At 43.9% G+C, this 20,438-nt stretch overlaps 1 protein-coding gene across 1 annotated transcript in view; it reads left to right on the top strand.

The window, feature by feature from the left end:
- VPS51 (VPS51 subunit of GARP complex) overlaps positions 1-19,722 on the top strand; it is a 40,120-nt gene extending 20,398 nt beyond the window's left edge. Inside the window, 5 exon segments of the mRNA XM_068259957.1 lie at positions 3,302-3,520; positions 5,196-5,317; positions 6,613-6,700; positions 19,355-19,432; positions 19,434-19,722. Coding sequence (XP_068116058.1) covers positions 3,302-3,520; positions 5,196-5,317; positions 6,613-6,700; positions 19,355-19,432; positions 19,434-19,616 — 690 coding nt within the window. The 3' untranslated portion in view covers positions 19,617-19,722.
- The last annotated feature ends 716 nt before the right edge of the window (positions 19,723-20,438 follow it).

Below are 20,438 nucleotides of genomic sequence, written 5' to 3'. Positions count from 1 at the left end.
CATTCAAAATTCCTAAATAGTCTCGGCTCATAATTCTTCCATGAAGGGAAATCAATGGCCCAGCAGATTTCCAAGAAATGTCACCCCAGATCATCACAGAACCCCCGCCATGTTTTACGGTTGGGAGAAGGCAGTCTGGATGAAATGTTTCTTTCGACTGTCTCCAAAAGTACGCTCGGCCGGAGGTCGGAAATAAGGTAAACGATGATTCGTCAGAGAAAATCTAATTTTTCCACTACTCGAGGGACCAATTCTGGTGGTTTCTACACCACTCTAAACGCTTTGAAACATTTGTCTTTGAGAGCAGAGGTTTTCTAATTGCAGTTCTTCCGTGGAATCCAGATTTGTGCAGCTCCCGATGGAACAGTTTTTGTGGAAACTGGGTTCTGTAGGTGTTTATTCAGCTCTGCAGTGATTTTAGGAGCCGTGGTTTTGCAAGCTTTTCTAACAATTCGATTTAGAGTCCGACGGTCTCTCTCAGACACCTTCGACTTTCGGCCACAACTGTGCTTTGCTGAGGATGTTTTTCCTTCTCTTTCAAGGGCAGTCATCACTTTTGAGACAGTACCTCTTGAAATGCCAAGCATTCGGGCAGTTTCTGTCACAGTAGCGCCTGCCATACGAGCACCAACAATTTGGCCTCTTTGAAAGTCTGAGAGATCTGCCATTTTTATAAATTATAACCAACTTTGGTTTAAATATCTGTAAAAAAACAATTATTTCAATTAAAGCGGAATATAACCCTGCATTTCAACTTTGCTCTAAAACATTATTTACAGCATATTATATGCAACCAGCATTTTTTTTTTTTTACTAGACCAGCGTTGGAAGGGTTACACACAGAGCTTTAAAGTTCCTGGAGAGAACTGCTCCCTGCATCGGAAGTTTAGTTAGATACATTCTGTTTACTTAAATGTAACAAGTGTGGAATGTGACTCACTCTCTCTGACTGTGCAGGAGCTGGAGGACAGCCAAAGTGTGTAACATTCCTCACTTGTTACATTCAATTGACTCAAATGTATCTATCTAAACTTCGGCTGCAGGGAGCAGTTCTCTCCACTGAACTTTAAAGCTCTGTGTGTAACCCTTCCAATGCTGGTCTAGTAAAAAAAAATGCTGGTTGCATATAATATGCTATAAATAATGTTTTAGAGCAAAGTTGAAATGCAGGGTTATATTCCGCTTTAAACCTATCAAATAACAAAAATAATAAGCAAAAAAAATTAACATGTGTCAAGTTTTAATGGCCTAAAACATGTTCAAAGATTATGGTGCCAAAATGTTAGGTGTTTCCATTATTTTGTCCAACCCCTGTATTTTACATGGAATAGCTGCTTAGCTCTTAAAGGGAATCTGAAGTGAAAATAAACTTACGATATAATGAATTGTATGTGTAGTACAGTTAAGAAATAGAACATTAGTAGCACAGATATGTGTCTCGTATTGTTTCCAGTACAGGAATAGTTAAAGGTCAACTATAGTGAGAGGTATATGTAGGCTGCCATATTTATTTAATTTTAAACAATACCAGTTGCCTTGCAGCTCTGCTGCTCTATTTGGCTGCAGTCCTCTCTGAAGTAGGCAAGAAACAAGCATGCAGCTAATCTTGTCAGGTCTGACAATGTCAGAAACCCCTGATCTGCTGCATGCTTGCTTAGGGTCTATGGCTAAAAAGTATTAGAGGCAGAGGATCAGCAGGGAAACAAGATAACTAGTATTTCTTATAAGGAAGTAAATATGGCAGCCTCTATATACTGTACCATTCACTACAGTTGTCCTTTAAGAAACTTCACTTGTTATCTATGCAAAAGAGCTTCTCTGAGCTCTCCCACTAATTTAGTCAGAGAGCAATGCTATTTTCTGAAGTGCTTATACTTCAAAGAAACCGTGAAAGACAACTTTAGATAAGACTTTACTGCAGAGAAGTTCAAAGGTTCATTAATTCTGCTCTTTTATAGTTGAAAATGCAGTGTAGTTTCTAAGCTGCAAATATTAAAAAATTATGCAGTGTTATTTAAAAAAAAAAAAAAGGTACTTACATTTAATACCGTCTGAAGAGTTTGACAGTTCCTTGTTTAAAGAGATCCCGAGGTGGGTTTGTGAAATCCTGTTAGGACACAGAGGCATATTCTGTATACAATGACCAGTCTCTGTGTCCTTCTATAGGGCGTCCAGCCCCCCCCCCCCCCCAGTCTCCCATTAACAAAAGCGACAGGCTAGCGACACGCAGATTGTCGCTAGCCTGTTATTTACCTCAGCCTGTCACTCACTGCAGCTCCCCCGCCTCCTGTATAGTGTGGCTCCCCGGCCTGTGTCCCTTCCCTCCCCGCCTCCGTAATCTTCCTCCAATCAGCTTACAGAGACATGGAGGGAAGTGACACAGGCAGGGAGCCACACTATAAAGGAGGCGGGGGAGCGGCGGTGAGTGGCAGAGGTAAATTACAGGCTAGTGACAATCTGTGTGTCGCTAGCCTGGCGCTTTTGTTAATGGGGGACAGCAGAGCCGGGGGGGGGGGGGGGGAGCTGGACGCACTATAGAAGGACACAGAAGCTGGTCATTCTCTACAGAATATGCCTCTGTGTCCTAATAGGATTTTACAAACCCACATCTGGTTCCAAGATTAAACCCTTTTTGAAAAGCTGACAGTCCTGGCTTTCCATTACACCAGGGCCTGTGTCAGTGTAATGCTCTGTTGCCAAGTTAAAGGGTTTTGAAGGAGGGGGTGTCCCCTGCATCTTGAGAGGTGAAGAGGGTGTATAGCTGGGCTGTTCCTTCGTCTTAATAGAGTCTCCAGCCTCAGCCAGTAACACACAGAGAAAGGTCAGGAGGGTGTATGGCTTGTCTGCTCCTTCGTCATCTGTAAAGAGATCCCTGCAACAAGAGATGACCTCCCAGGGGGTGCTGCTGATCATCAATGTCGGGTTTGTCTGGTACTTATGCAATCACGCTTTGTGTAGCCTAGATGCAGGGGACATCCCTCCTTCAAAACCCTTTAAATTGACAATGAAGCATTACACTGACACGGGACCTGGTGTAATGGAAAGCCAGGACTTTCAGCTTGTTGAAAACGGTTAAATCTTGGTAGTGGAGCTTAACTTAAACAAGGAACTACCAAACTCTTCAGATGGTATAATACATAAGTACCAAAAAAAAGCAATGCAACTGAAAATAACATGTTTATGGGTATAGGATTGGTTTTCTCCGAGCCAGAAGTATGAGCATATGATGCATGTTTCATCAGACTTCTTTTGCAGCATTTTTACATTTCCTGTTACTCATGACATTTTTTTTTTCTGTTAGGACCACTCTCCAGTCACTCCAGTGAGTACTCTGTGCTCATTGGCTCGCTCCACTGCTCAGACCCTCCTCAATCAATACGTGAAATCTCAGGGACTAGTTGTGTCCCAGATGCTGCGTAAGAGTGTTGAGACTCGGGACTGGGTGTCGACCATAGAACCACGAAATGTCAGAGCAGTTATGAAGAGAGTGGTGGAAGATATCACTAGTGTGGATGTGCAGGTAAGGCAACATGTTTTATTATACAGTCTTTATACGATTGCTTAGTGCTTTATTTATGTGAAGCATTTTATCTTCTCAATACAACTACCGCAATAATCAGCATAACACTTTGGTGTTGTGATGCAAATACACAGCTCCCCATCTTGGCCAATGTATGTATTGCTTGCTGGTTGGAGTACCTTTTTTTTTTTTTTTTTTTTTTTTTTTTTTTAGTTTCTGCTATCTGCTGCAAAGAATGTGCAGACATTACCATACCTTATTGTTATTGATGTTCAAAAAGCAGCTGTTTACTTGCCTGATTTCATATTATTAACCTACTGGGCGTTCTGCTTCCCGCCTAGCGCTAGCTACATGATTCTCCCCTTGCTGCTGACTCCCTCCCACCCTTCCGATCGCCTCCGGCGATCACGCCCATAAGGAAATCCCATTCTGAACGGGATTTCCTTTAGGGCTTCCCCCGTCGCCATGGCGACGAACGGAGTGACATCATCGATGTTGTGACGTCACAGGGACTCCCGTTCCACCCCAAAGCGCAGCCTGGCGGCGATTGGCCAGGCTGTGCACGGGGGGCCCTCTTTCGCGTCGGGTAGCGGCAGATCGGCGGCGAGCGGCGGCGATGGGAAAAAAATTATTAAAATTGACCCAGCGGGGCCTGAGCGGTGCCCTCTAGCGGACCGCTAGGAAGGTTAATAAATACAAAAAATGTTTTAGTGCTAAACACAATAAGCAAACAAAACCAAAACACTTTCTTTCCTTTAATGAAGACTAGTTTTCCTTTAATGGTGTTCCTGTGGAGTGCCACAGCTTACTGGAGTTAAGTCAAGAACGCATATTGTCCATTGTTATTGCCTCCATAGTGCTGTAAGTAGTATTAAGAAGGGTTTAGTGGAGCTCCAGCAGGTAACTTAAATTTTGTGGTATTCCTGGTCTGAAGATTAATCCACAGCCCTTCCTGCCCAGGCCACACCTCCATTCACCCCTGACCTCATCCTTCCTGGCCACCCTAATTCTGTCATAGCTTCACCTCTACACCAGTGTAGAGACCAGGCGATGGTCACGTGGGGAGATGGGACTAAGTGGTAAAAGCGGCCATTGTTGTTGAGGTTGTAAGGTTACACAGTATGAAATCTTGCCAACTGCTTAGTACATTGTGACCTGCCACAGTGTAACGTTAATACCATCATTTTTTGTTTGTTAGTATGTTTTGTATCTTGTGTGTTTCCTGTAGTAAACTGGAATTTTATGTTTTTATCTAAGCTTTCCATAAGAGTTTGACTTTAACTGTCCATCTCATTCCTTCCATTTTTTTTTCTCAAATTTATTTTTTTCCCCCCAAAAAAATAACAAAGGAGTAACTTATGTATTAGCATAGACACCATAATAATAACTCACAAGATAATCCTTCAAAATGGATGACCATACTTGAGGTGCTTTGAAGTACAATTTGATTCCTTCCATTTTACACAGATTTATAATAGTTTTGTAATGCTCATATATTTACGGTATGTACTGTATCTTTGTGTTGTCTAATGTATCTGATATGATTTTGCTGTGTTTGGATAACCTGCATTTTGCCATGCTGAAGTGAGACAAAACTGGGCACTTAATCAGTGATTAAGCTGGCCTTATCCTTACTGGCAATCTTTTAATGCCACATTGTATTTGGTCTTCACAGGTTGGCCTGTTGTATGAGGAAGGAGTCCGGAAAGCACATAGCAGTGATTCCAGTAAGCGCACTTTCTCTGTGTACAGCAGCTCACGTCTGCAGGGGAGATATGCACAGAGCTACACCCCCAGGTGAATATGTTGGCAGCAAAGCAAGAGCTCTCTGCTTTGCATTATGAGTCTTAAAGGAAAACTCCTCAGTGTGCTAAAAGATTGGGTAAATAAACAGGAAATTGCCTTTTTATTTACCTAAGTCCTTCCACAACATATAACAGCACTTGCCAATGAGTCTGCCTTATGAAAATGGGCTTTGTCCTCACAGTTTGCAAAGGAGAGGAATCAGCTGTTAGCACAGCCCAAATGAACAGCAGGTGACACCACGGACACCATGTCACTTGCTTGTAATTGATGGACAGGATGTGTACATGTGCTGTACATTTTCTGTTCCAGCTGACCTTTTTCATCAAAACACCACCTAATGTGTTGCTCTTCCCATTAGCAACAAACTGCCGGGGTTAACTCAGTAGCCTACATTTCGCTATAGTGCCCCTTTAAATAACCATTCAGACGGTTTATTTTTAACACTCCCTGCTCTGTAAACAAGAAGTAGCTATGGCCAAAAATCCTTTTGTCTGCAAAGATTAACACACAGCACTATTAGGCAGAATTCACACTTATCCATGCAAAAAACGCGCCTTTTTTGGCACACAGTTATTTAAGATCCTATGTGCATTTGTCTTTCTTACAGCATAAGCGTTTTGCCACAGTAGCTAAAGGTTGTCCATGAGAAAATGCATGCAGTATGTAAATTTATGCTGCAAGATGTCCGTTTTTTTCACGCAGAAGAAAATGAGATCCCATATTCACAAAGTTTCAACCAGAAATGTGATTCTTCACTGAATTATGTGCTTTTTCGGAAAATCGCAATTTAGCAATGTTGGATAAATGTGAACACTGCCTTTCTGAAGCTGATTTCTGCCTATTTCCTGGCTCATTTCATTCAGGGCTGTGGAGTCAGGAGTTAGGAGTCAGTTACAACAGTTGGGTACCTGGAGTTGGAGTCAGTTGGTAAAAAAAAAAAAAAAAAAAGTACCAATTCCGACTCCTAATAAATTTTAATTTGCAGTGAAGAAATACATGTTAATGTCCTATTTCAGACTATAATCCTTATAATCCATTATAAAGCCTTTTGAAGGAGAGTTATAAAATACAAATGTTGTCCTTGAATGGCCAACCCAATTCAGTGTTATGGAGTTTTCCTTGAAACACAGTTTCCACATGTCGTGTCTTAAAGGGTTTTAAACTATTGTGACAAGAGCCACGTTTGCATTTGTTCCATGCACTTGGTTTCTCCTCCATTATAATTACTGCATTGCGAATATGTTGGCACAGGTTAAATAAAATGTGTCCATTTCCCTACCCTACAGTGCCCCTCTGGACACCAGCCTGCTCAGTAATATCCAGAAGTTATTCTCTGAGAGAATCGACATCTTCAGTACAGTACAATTTAATAAGGTAAATGTGTTTTTTTTTTTCCTGACATTTTCTGTGAGTCTGCTGCATTTTTACCCATATCAATATAGCTCTTACGTGTCTTATGGTAGATATATATATATATATATATATATATATATATATATATATATATATATATATATATATATATAATGATCTAATTGAACAGTCATCAGTCAATCTGTGTGATTTATTCATCAAATCAACATGAACTAAAGGTATACTAACAATTGAGGTGACAAAACCTCTAGAATCTGTATAGTTGTGCAGGTAATATAGATAATCTTACTGGTATTATATACCATATTTTTCGGACCAAAATGGGGGGAAAAGTCACTGCTTCTTATGGTCCAAATGCAACAATTTTGGCCGGGTGTCTGCCCCGTTCTGAGTCTCCATCCTATGTTCCCTGTCCTCTTTCCCATTTCCCCATCTGCTGTGCCGGGTCCATGTGTGTCCGCGTGACCCCCGTCTTCTGTCCTGTGTCTGCTGTCAGCTGTCCCGTGTCCTGGTGCGTCCCCTCTTCTGTCTGGTGTCTGCTGTCCCCTCTTCTGTCTGGTGTCTGCTGTCCCCTCCTCTTCCCCGTGTGGGTCGCTAGCAACTGATCTGCAGGCTGTAGCTTACCTCATAATGGGGGCCACAGTGCAGCGATGAGTAGCGGTGAACCTTCATAGAAAAGCCACTCGGGGGTCCGTGCACGCAGCCGAAGTCTCTCTGCCTTCACTTCCGCGTACGTCACGAACGCTGAAGTGAAGGCAGAGAAACTGGTTTGCGTGCACGGACCCCCAAGCGGCTTTCCTATGACGGTTCACCGCTACTCATCGCTGCACTGTGGCCCCCGTTATGTGGTAAGCTACAGCCTGCAGATCAGCTGGGGATGCTCTGCCACTCTCCCAATCGGTGCGGGCTGTGCTTGGTTTGGGCTGCAATCGCTGCAGCTGTGGGATCCGGATGGCTTCTCCCTCCTTCCAGCTCCCAGGTACAACCTGTCCCTCACTCCTGAACCGCACGTTACCCCAGCTGCCATAGGTTTGCTTTTGAATGATGCCTGGGGACAATGGCGTGCTGGGGGGACAGGGGAGGGGTGTCATGTGCTGGGAGAGGGCCGCATCATGTGGTGAGGGGACCAGGGACAGACACAGGGCAGGGGTGTCATGTGCTTTTTGGGGGGCAGAGTCTCATGCACTGGGGGGGGGGCATATCATGGGGTGAGGGGATGAGGGACAGACAGGGCCATGGGTGTCATGTGCTGAAGGGGCAGGGTGTCATGTGCTGGGAGGGACAGAGTCATATGCTGTGGGAACAGGGGTGTCATATGCTGAGGGGATAGGGGTGTGTGTCATGTGCTAGGAGGACAGGTGCTGTTTTTACAGGGGAAGGGAGCGCGTGTGTGTGTGTGTGTGTGTGTGTGTGTGTGCGTGCGTGCGTGCGTGCGTGCGTGCGTGCGTGTGTGTGTGTGTTTACACCATTTCAGTGTTTGCTATAGGCACAATATGACCTAGACACGCCACTGCACACAAGACTTAGGACAGGGGACACACAGGACTCAAGACAGGAGACGGGGGGGCATATATGAGGACACGGGGCACATATAAGGACACAAGGGAGACACAAAAGTTATAAGGGGGACACAGGGACATAATTGGAGGGGGGAAAGGGGAGAAGATGCTCAAGAAGCCCCGGCACCACGGACACACCAGGTTTAGTATATGTATATTTTTTTCCCTGGATTTTGTCCTTTAAACCTAGGTGCGTCTTATGGTCCGGAACGTCTTATAGTCCGGAACGTCTTATGGTCCAAAAATACGGTACTCATTTGGATAGCTCTGCACTCCGATACACAACCAGTATCTAGCTATACTAAATTTAAGAATGAGTTATCACGTGTATATGCAAATTATATAAAAACTTTATTAAGCAATTGTGATTTTTAGATTTAAAAATTAGTTTAAAATCAATAGAGCAAGTAGTGGAGCTACTATATACACATCGCTGGCCAGCTCACAATATACATGCACCAAACATGCACACCTCATGCACCCTATTTCTGATAGATAGCTGTATACTTATAGGTTGGTGGTACCACCTCAATGCCTGTAGAAATTAGTAAGATGAGCAAAAAAACACAAGAGTCCTTTGTGCAATACTCAGCTGTTTGATAACTGGAAATGCACTATTAATATGATCACATGTCCTCTTTGCAAATGAATATCCGATAGATTATTCAAATTTGATAGCTGTTAGTACAGGAAGTGCAGAATTATTAGGCAAATGAGTATTTTGACCACATCATCCTCTTTATGCATGTTGTCTTACTCCAAGCTGTATAGGCTCCAAAGCCTACTACCAATTAAGCATATTAGGTGATGTGCATCTCTGTAATGAGAAGGGGTGTGGTCTAATGACATCAACACCCTATATCAGGTGTGCATAATTATTAGGCAACTTCCTTTCCTTTGGCAAAATGGGTCAAAAGAAGGACTTGACAGGCTCAGAAAAGTCAAAAATAGTGAGATATCTTGCAAAGGGATGCAGCACTCTTAAAATTGCAAAGCTTCTGAAGCGTGATCATCGAACAATCAAGCGTTTCATTCAAAATAGTCAACAGGGTCACAAGAAGCGTGGGGAAAAACCAAGGCGCAAAATAACTGCCCATGAACTGAGAAAAGTCAAGCGTGCAGCTGCCAAGATGCCACTTGCCACCAGTTTGGCCATATTTCAGAGCTGCAACATCACTGGAGTGCCCAAAAGCACAAGGTGTGCAATACTCAGAGACATGGCCAAGGTAAGAAAGGCTGAAAGACGACCACCACTGAACAAGACACACAAGCTGAAACGTCAAGACTGGGCCAAGAAATATCTCAAGACTGATTTTTCAAGAGTGAGTCTTGATGGGCCAGATGGATGGGCCCGTGGCTGGATTGGTAAAGGGCAGAGAGCTCCAGTCCGACTCAGACGCCAGCAAGGTGGAGGTGGAGTACTGGTTTGGGCTGGTATCATCAAAGATGAGCTTGTGGGGCCTTTTCGGGTTGAGGATGGAGTCAAGCTCAACTCCCAGTCCTACTGCCAGTTTCTGGAAGACACCTTTTTCAAGCAGTGGTACAGGAAGAAGTGTGCATCCTTCAAGAAAATCATGATTTTCATGCAGGACAATGCTCCATCACACGCGTCCAAGTACTCCACAGCGTGGCTGGCAAAAAGGGTATAAAAGAAGAAAAACTAATGACATGGCATCCTTGTTCACCTGATCTGAACCCCATTGAGAACCTGTGGTCCATCATAAAATGTGAGATTTACAAGGAGGGAAAACAGTACACCTCTCTGAACGGTGTCTGGGAGGCTGTGGTTGCTGCTGCACACAATGTTGATGGTGAACAGATCAAAACACTAACAGAATCCATGGATGGCAGGCTTTTGAGTGTCCTTGCAAAGAAAAGCGGCTATATTGGTCACTGAATTGTTTTTGTTTTGTTTTTGAATGTCAGAAATGTATATTTGTGAATGTTGAGATGTTATATTGTGTACTAAAAGGATAGAGAAAAGGACGGGAAGACACCGGGAGCTCAATCTGGTGTAGTATCTCACGGAGGGATACCGTAATTATTATGAAAAGATTATATATACTTACAAAGCTAGGTTGCACACAAGGCAACCAATCTGTATCGCATGTGGGGAAGTACCGTCCCCACTCGGCCTTGTGAGATAGGGTCGATGGTCGCAACTCCTTCAAGACGATACCACCTGCCAAGGTAGTGACCCCTGATCCCAGGGGGAATTTGCAGTACGGGAGGGTAGGAGGCGCCCTTAGAGGTACTATTGATCAGGCTTTAATTGGAATTTACCAATAGTTATACAAATTTTTATTTGTGTGTAAGAAAACACACCAATTTTTCGAAAGAAATCTATATATTGTTTCTGGTGATAAACGTATTGGTATTAGACAATTATTGGTACAAGAAATTGGAATGATCCTACCTTAGTAAGTAGTCAAATCCATTATTGTAAAATTTAGAATTTATTGTAGCACTTAAAATGACAACGCGTTTCGCGGCTAAAACCGCTTCATCAGGTCGTGTGTTGTGCCTTGGAAAAAGAAGAGGAAACAGGGCACTAAGACAAAGGAACATCACATGATAAACTATTTACACTAAAAGGTTTACGGAGTTCGCAACCAGTAAAAATAATTTTAAAATTAATATATTGCAGTGAGACCTTAAAATAATGCATCAACATCACTCAATTAGAGTATAGGTACCAGTATTTTACATATTCCACATTGCAGTGTAACATTAACATAATGCAACAACCGGCATCAATCAGAGTATAGGCACCAGTGTTCTACATATTATGGAGAACACCAAAACTCCTCCTATTTGGAGAGAAAAGGGGGGGGGGGGGGGGAAGGGGAGAAGGAGAAGAGGAAAGAAATACATAAATATGCCCAAACGTGGGTATGTTAAAAGAAGTTATGCTGTATTATATGTACACAAATCCTAGTCCTAAGGTAGAGGAGTGCTCAGAATAGGGAGTGGTGTTGGGTATACTTCATTATAGTTTTCAGACACCGCTAGGAGATAGTGACCTGTATAATACAAATCCCAGTGGGTCTAAGTTGGAGTATAAGAACGTACATATGAAGCTCACCTTTAAATGATAGTCCTCTGAGCTCAGGCGCCTTTGTGCGCCGCCGTAGCCGCTCGTGGTTTAAATGAAAAAGTATTTCCGCATTCGTGGACGGGCAGGGGGGGCGTGGTGAGCAGCGTCACCGCGCCTCTTGCGTAATAGAGGGGCGTGATTCCATGTGTAACCTCACTTCACACACGGAGGGGAGGGGGCGTGGCCGGTGATGTTCTCTCGCTCCCGGCGAGAGTACGCTATGCGTAGTGTTTTGTTATCATTGTGTCTCCTAGGAGACGAGGGAGGCGGCTCTCTCCTAAGGCTGCGTCGGCCATTTTTTCGAAGCCCGTCAGCTCAGCCACCATGTTTACATACAAGGAATATTCATTCCTATTGATTGTATTTATATGCACATGTATTTCTTGTACACAACCTTACATTTGGTGCTTCAGACAAGAGAAGAGCAGCCCATATATGGGGAGACATGGAAATAGTAAATACATAATGATAACATTACAACAATAGACTCTGTATATCACAAGTACCATAGACATATGTACATACCCCATACATACATTAGAGATGTGCCTATGTATAGAAATCCCATGTTCCTACCCATGGAGGCTCATGGTATATATTAACGGTATATTTGATTGTGTCTTTAGAAACGTCAGACAATTCATTCCTATGGGTGTATGGGTATCCCAATTTTTTTTAAAAACATAAGAGTTTGCATGTGTACCCCTTATCCATCCTGATAAGGGACTCTTGACTATTGGTGCCGTAATATACAGAATAATCAATGCATAAAATTATATAATAAAAAAAAAAGGAAATATTTCTTTTCTGTGTCCCTTTGGGTAAGGGCAAAGCTTTTTATTAAAAATTATATAGTACTTATAGTTTGTAGCATGGATACTTAATTAGAGGTGCATATATCCTCTATGTGGCGGTACACAGAGGACATATGTTGCATGTTGTGGTTGACACTTCGTCACAATGTAGGCCTTTAGTGTAGAAGTTACAGGAAGGGAAGGGGGGATAGGGAATGTTAACCCAGGGAAGGGTAGGTGGGACCAATTCATCCCAGGAGGTTCCTATAGGGAGTGGAGGGGGGGGGGGGGGAGAAGGGAGGGAGGGGGGGCTTAGTTTCTTCTTGTTGGGGGGGGGGGCCCTACTATTGTATGACTAATGGCTAACTGTAAATCGAAGGGGGGTAGAGTTCAACATCTGAGTATCTGTTTTAAAAAAAATATACATCTATGTGTGTATACACATATATGGTACCCTCAGGGGACAAGCTATCACTCAATAGGAGTTTTACAAGACGGGGGTATTAGTTATAATCTGAGTGAAAGATAAAACATTCATGTGCTAATCCAGCCCCGGGACACAGTTCTCTGTCCTTGTAAAGGGTGAACTTCCAGGGATCCTCCCTAGTTCCACTAAACCTAACAAATACCCCCGTCTTGTAAAACTCCTATTGAGTTATAGCTTATCCCCTGAGGGTACCATATATGTATATACACACATAGATGTATATTTTTTTAAAAAAACAGATACTCAGATGTTGAACTCTACCCCCCTTCGATTTACAGTTAGCCATTAGTCATACGATAGTAGGCCCCCCCCCCCCCCCCCCCTCCAACAGAAGAAACTAAGACCCCCTCCCTTCCTCCCCCCCCTCCACTCCCTATAGCAACCTCCCTTGGATGAATTGGTCCCGCCTACCCTTCCCTGGGTTAACATTCCCTATCCCCCTTCCCTTCCTGTAACTTCTACACTAAAGGCCTACATTGTGACGAAGTGTCAACCACAACATGCAACATATGTCCTCTGTGTACCGCCACATAGAGGATATATGCACCTCTAATTAAGTATCCATGCTACAAACTATAAGTACTATATAATTTTTAATAAAAAGCTTTGCCCTTACCCAAAGGGACACAGAAAAGAAATATTCCTTTTTTTTTATTATATAATTTTATGCATTGATTATTCTGTATATTACGGCACCAATAGTCAAGAGTCCCTTATCAGGATGGATAAGGGGTACACATGCGAACTCTTATGTTTTTTAAAAAAATTGGGATACCCATACACCCATAGGAATGAATTGTCTGACGTTTCTAAAGACACAATCAAATATACCGTTAATATATACCATGAGCCATCTCCATGGGTAGGAACATGGGATTTCTATACATAGGCACATCTCTAATGTATGTATGGGGTATGTACATATGTCTATGGTACTTGTGATATACAGAGTCTATTGTTGTAATGTTATCATTATGTATTTACTATTTCCATGTCTCCCCATATATGGGCTGCTCTTCTCTTGTCTGAAGCACCAAATGTAAGGTTGTGTACAAGAAATACATGTGCATATAAATACAATCAATAGGAAATGAATATTCCTTGTATGTAAACATGGTGGCTGAGCTGACGGGCTTCGAAAAAATGGCCGACGCAGCCTTAGGAGAGAGCCGCCTCCCTCGTCTCCTAGGAGACACAATGATAACAAAACACTACGCATAGCGTACTCTCGCCGGGAGCGAGAGAACATCACCGGCCACGCCCCCTCCCCTCCGTGTGTGAAGTTAGGTTACACATGGAATCACGCCCCTCTATTACGCAAGAGGCGCGGTGACGCTGCTCACCACGCCCCCCCTGCCCGTCCACGAATGCGGAAATACTTTTTCATTTAAACCACGAGCGGCTACGGCGGCGCACAAAGGCGCCTGAGCTCAGAGGACTATCATTTAAAGGTGAGCTTCATATGTACGTTCTTATACTCCAACTTAGACCCACTGGGATTTGTATTATACAGGTCACTATCTCCTAGCGGTGTCTGAAAACTATAATGAAGTATACCCAACACCACTCCCTATTCTGAGCACTCCTCTACCTTAGGACTAGGATTTGTGTACATATAATACAGCATAACTTCTTTTAACATACCCACGTTTGGGCATATTTATGTATTTCTTTCCTCTTCTCCTTCTCCCCTTCCCCCCCCCCCCCCCCCCTTTTCTCTCCAAATAGGAGGAGTTTTGGTGTTCTCCATAATATGTAGAACACTGGTGCCTATACTCTGATTGATGCCGGTTGTTGCATTATGTTAATGTTACACTGCAATGTGGAATATGTAAAATACTGGTACCTATACTCTAATTGAGTGATGTTGATGCATTATTTTAAGGTCTCACTGCAATATATTAATTTTAAAATTATTTTTACTGGTTGCGAACTCCGTAAACCTTTTAGTGTAAATAGTTTATCATGTGATGTTCCTTTGTCTTAGTGCCCTGTTTCCTCTTCTTTTTCCAAGGCACAACACACGACCTGATGAAGCGGTTTTAGCCGCGAAACGCGTTGTCATTTTAAGTGCTACAATAAATTCTAAATTTTACAATAATGGATTTGACTACTTACTAAGGTAGGATCATTCCAATTTCTTGTACCAATAATTGTCTAATACCAATACGTTTATCACCAGAAACAATATATAGATTTCTTTCGAAAAATTGGTGTGTTTTCTTACACACAAATAAAAATTTGTATAACTATTGGTAAATTCCAATTAAAGCCTGATCAATAGTACCTCTAAGGGCGCCTCCTACCCTCCCGTACGAGATGTTATATTGGTTTCACTGGTAAAAATAAATAATTGAAATGGGTATATATTTGTTTTTTGTTAAGTTGCCTAATAATTATGCACAGTAATAGTCACCTGCACACACATATATCCCCCTAAAATAGCTAAAACTAAAAACAAACTAAAAACTACTTTCAAAAATATTCAGCTTTGATATTAATGAGTTTTTTTGGGTTCATTGAGAACATGGTTGTTGTTCAATAATAAAATTATTCCTCAAAAATACCACTTGCCTAATAATTCTGCACTCCCTGTATAAGCTTAAAGCTGGGTTAGTTTCATCAGTGCAATAGCAAAAAGGCAGTCCATGCAGGTACGCCTGAAAGCATTATCATCAGTATGCACAAGCAGTCCAGCTATAGCATCTAATACAGCCTTGCAATAGTGTGACTTAAGTATCTCACCGCTATCTTCAGCTGTGGCAACCACTTCTCACCCGATACAGCTGCATGCCTCAGAGGATGTTCTGCTGTATGTAAAGTTTCAGCTGAGCGGCAGCGTGCGAACCCTTGATCAGCTGGTGTCCCAGCATGTGTAGTCACCGGATCTCCGCTTCACCATCCACCTCACTCAGCACTTCCGGCGTCTCCTCTTGGAATCGGCAAAGTCTCTCAAGCATGGTGCGCAATGATGCAGGGCCTGGCCAGCAGTAGCTCCGCCCACCTACGTGTTTCAGGCCCCTTTGGGCGTTTCCTAGGGGTGTGAGTCACTCCTCTCAGTGGTCCGTTTTAGCCCCATCTTGTCTCCTCCCATCTTTCTCCTGATAGGCCAAAAAGTCCATCTATTGGAAATGCTGCATTCAAGATAAAAGGGGGGACTGTGCATTTTCCAGGATCGCCACAAGATGCCGATAGAGTATCTCAAGCTCAGGGCACAAGTCTAGCAGTAACTTCAGTTCAGAGATGTATAATGCTGGCTGAAGGTTATATCTTACTTTGTTTCAAATGTTATGGGCACCGTATTGTTAATTTGCTCTCCAAACTAGAAGCAATATATAATATATACAATTAACCTATCTTATATCACTCATGCCAACACAGTCACCCCTTTCACTGCAATTTCTCAGCATTACTTATTTATACGCCTCCATACGTAAAAAGGCTTTAAGATCCAACTCCCTGTTGAGGCCATTTGGATATAGCGTATCAAGCTTATATATCCACCTGGCCTCTTTACAGTAAAACGGGTCATCATAATCACCTCTTCTGGCAGATACATCTAACTTGTATAGCCCCTTGACCTTTTTGCCTTCAAGACTACTTCCATGGACTTCAGCATAGTGTGCAGCTAAATACCGTATTTTTCGCCGTATAAAACACAGTTTTTCTCCCCCCAAAATGGGGAGAAAAAGTCCCTGCGTCTTATACGGCAAAGGCAGGGAATCCCTGACTTATGGACGCCCGCCGTTTGGAACCGCCGACCGGCCGCCATGTCGGGGATTCCCTGCTTTTGTGTGCCTGCTCCCCCCCTTCCCGGGTGTATTGTTAATGGCGGCAACTCCCCGCTAGCCTCCTCTCCCTCCCCCTTGCGTCTGTAGCAGCGGCAGCTTACCTTCCTAACGCTCCTGCGATGGTTAATGACCTCAGCGCTCCCCCGCTAGCATGCGCTCCCTCCCCCTTGCGTATCTGGCCCCCCCAGGTGTTGAAGTCAGTAGCGGCAGCTTACCTCCGCAATGTGCCCGCGATGACTGCAGACATCCGTCTCCCCTGCACTTCTCGCTCTAGTGACTAGCTTGAACTGATGACGCACAGTTCAAGCCAGTCACTAGAGCGAGAAGTGCAGGTGAGACGGATGTCTGCAGTCATCGCAGGCACATTGCAGAGGTGAGCTGCCGCTACTGACTCCAACACCCGGGGGGGCCAGATACGCAAGGGGGATGGAGCACATGTTAGCGGGGGGAGCATTAGGAAGGTAAGCTGCCACTGCTACAGACGCAAGGGGGAGGGAGAGGAGGCTAGCAGGGGAGCGCTGTGATTTAATCAACGCTGGAGCATGGAGAAGGTGAGTTGCTATTAACACTACAGGGGGTGGGGGGCAGGAGTGACAAGGGGGAGGAGAGAGGAATGACTGCAGTGAAGGGAACACAGGAGGGGATACACATAGGAGATGCATGAGGACACCTGGGGGGGCCCAGGACGTCCCATGGGAGAAATAGAGGATACATGAGGACACCTGGGGAGACATGGGGGTGCAGGATAACCCATGGGGGACACAGGATGGCCCATGGGAAACACAGGAGACACACAGGTGATACATGGGGTACACAGGATTACACATGGGGATACAGGAGGACCAATGGGAGAAACAGGAAGATACATAGGGAATACATGAAGACACATGAGAGACATAACATGTTGCACAGGAGGAAACATGGGGATACATGAGGACATATGGGGGGGGGGGGGGGGACAGGAGGGCACATGGGATACACAGGAGGACACATAGGGGACACACAAACCACCATTGGGGAGAACATGTACAAGACGCTCCTGGAACATGGACACACCAGGTTTAGTATATTTTTTTTTTTCCCTGGCTTTTGCCCTCTAAACCTGGGTGCGTCTTATATTCCGGAGTGTCTTATACGGCGCAAAATATGGTAGCTTTTTTTTTTTTTTTATCTTTCTCCTCTATAAGGTGTAGATGTTCCAAAACCCTTTCTTTCATCAGTCTTTTGGTTTTGTCTATGTATTTAAGCTTGCAGGGACATTCTATCATGTGTATCACTCTTTTAGTTTGACAATTTATATGAGATCGTTAGAAGATGAGAAATAACTGCGCTCGCCTCTAAGTCACCAACAGCACATGAGTTTGTCAGTTTAAAAGTTCAAAATGTGCGACCCTGCGCACTAGTGCAAAAGTCCAAGTGCTGCAACTCAACTCTTGGTTATCGCCAGTAGTATCAATAAAATCAGTTCCACAAGTGTTGCGCTTCTTGGTTTAAAACAGACACCCATTGCAGGCCCCCCTTCCTGAGATTACTCACCAGATGTTTGGGTCTTAACAGACCACTCTGCATTATTCGGGGTGTATGGCCCCCCGTCACCTTTCGATCAAATTGCCTCCTTCAACAACGGACCAGGCAAAGTTGATGTGTGGGGTCACCCTCTTTGGCGTCTAGTAGATTCCGCAGGATGCTTGCAGGAATATGGAAAAAACGGGAAGACCAGCTGCCAATAGTGTAATACTGTTTTATTCCATAAAAATATTTATATAAAAAAAGACTACCGCAGATAATATAACAGCACGGTTGAGGGGAGGAGCTGTATCCATGTGGCCACCGTACCTCTCCCCGTCTGTCTCTCTGCTTGTAGATAGCATAAAAAGTTAAAAACCGCCAGAGACGCTGAGCCGTTCAGCAACCTGCGCTCTGCGTCTGACGTCACTCTGTGGCTCCTCCCTACGCATTTGTGCCTACCAACTCATCAGGGGCTACATCGTGTGTCTGTAGCCCCTGATGAGTTGCTAGGCAAGGAACGCGTAGGGCAGAGCCACAGAGTGACGTCAGACGCAGAGCGCAGGTTGCTGAACGGCTCAGCGTCTCTGGCGGTTTTTTAACTTTTTATGCTATATCACACGATACATGTATCATGTGTGGCCATCTTAAGGTTCTTTTATGAAACACTAGTTGGCCTAAGCCCGTTTAAAAAACTGGCTCTAGGGTCTCTTCACGCTGCCAGTCAGTGCGCGCGCACCTGCCCGGCTCCCTGGCCTGTCCTCCTGTCCCAACGGTTGTCTGTACTGCGCACATGCACAGTACAAAAAACCCACGGACACCCAGACAGGGACGGGAAGGATGACGCAGGGACAGTTAGGTTTTATTGTATAGGATTATCATTTGTAGTACTGTATTTACAAGTATAAGGGTACTAAGAATTGAGAAAAGTAATATCAAAGTTTAGTTAATCAGAGATCACTTGCCTTGAGTGTGTGTTGTCTGCTAGGTGCTGAATAGATCTAATAAGGGGAGATCACTTCATGAGCAGCTTCAGGTACCTGAGCTTACTTTTTATGGGTCACTAAAACTTTTTGCCCTTCCCCAATTCTTCATCTATGTGCTGTACAGTCGTGTAAGGACTGTATTGTCCTTGTGTACCTATGTAAACTGTATGTTATCAGTGTATGTAACATGTTTAATTGTACAGCACCACAGAAGATGATGAAATAACTGAGTTTGTGATTAGCTTAGGAAACAGCAGGTAAACTGTCAGCATCACTAGCCAAACTTCTCAGGATGTTTGTTGTGAGCATGGTAAGCCACGGCAAATGTGTGCAAAAAATCCTTGCACTGTATACCGTCCTTCCAAAAGGCTAAGTTGCACATTAGAGATATTTGCATGTCAGAATGTTATACTGTCCTATGTGTCTTGCTTCAGGTCTCCATCCTTACTGGTATTATAAAGATCAGTCTGAAGACGTTCCTGGAGTGTGTCCGCCTCCGCACGTTTGGCCGCTGTTGGTTTGCAGCAGATCCAGGTTGATTGCCACTACCTGCAGCTGTACTTGTGGCGATTCGTGAGTGATGAGAATCTCGTCCATTGTCTGCTAGATGAGGTCGTGTGCAGTGCGGCCCATCGCTGCCTAGATCCTGCGCCCATGGAGCAGAGTGTAATTGATGTAATTTGTGAGAGGGGCTGACATTTTTACTGCAGGATTTTGTAGTGTACATATCTAAAACAAGTATTTATGGGATCTGTATATAAAGAAGCATGAAATAAACTTGTAATAAATATGAATACTGGGAGGCAGTGTGTTGCTTCTGTTTTTCTATCATAAACCTACAATTGTATTTATAAAGCGCCAACATATTACACAGCGCTGGACATTTTAAGGTTACAGACAATATTTAGGGGTGACATACAGCAATAAGACAATACAGGAATACATGCAAACCAGATCATGCAGCACAGTAGGAGTACACGGTAATGCTTAGTCAGTCATTGAATGGGAGCATGGAGATTGAGTAAACTATTGAGTGAACTCAACTTGCCTAGATCCATAGCATGGGTGTACAGTAATGGAGGTGCATGAACAGGTAGAAGACATACGGAGGAGGACCCTGCCCGAAGGCTTACAATCTAGAGGGTGAGGTAGGGACACAATAGGTAGGTGACCAATGTTCAGCTGTGGGTTTAGAGCTCCAGTGGGGGGGGGGGGGGCATCGGCCAGAGTGAGTTTTGAGGGCCTTCTTGAAGATGTTGGAGGAGGACAACCTAATGGGGGAGGTAGGGAGATCCATAGTGTTAGAGCAGCTCTTGAGAATTCCTGGAGGCGTGCATTGGACAGGGGGATGCGGGGGACAGTCAGGAGAAGCGGATTGAGCGGCTAGGTGTGTACCTCTGAGTAAGATCGAAAATGTAGGTTGGGCAATTTTTGTGGACAGATTTGTAGGCCAGAAACAGTATCTTGAATCAGATTCTGGACTGGATAGGAAGCCTGTGGAGGGATTCACAGATTGGA

The sequence above is a fragment of the Hyperolius riggenbachi genome, chromosome 11 (genome assembly GCF_040937935.1).
Source record: "Hyperolius riggenbachi isolate aHypRig1 chromosome 11, aHypRig1.pri, whole genome shotgun sequence".
In the NCBI taxonomy this organism is placed as follows: Eukaryota; Metazoa; Chordata; class Amphibia; order Anura; family Hyperoliidae; genus Hyperolius; species Hyperolius riggenbachi.
The sequence above is the reverse complement of the archived record's forward strand: the minus strand, read 5'-3'. Positions and strand labels throughout refer to the sequence as shown.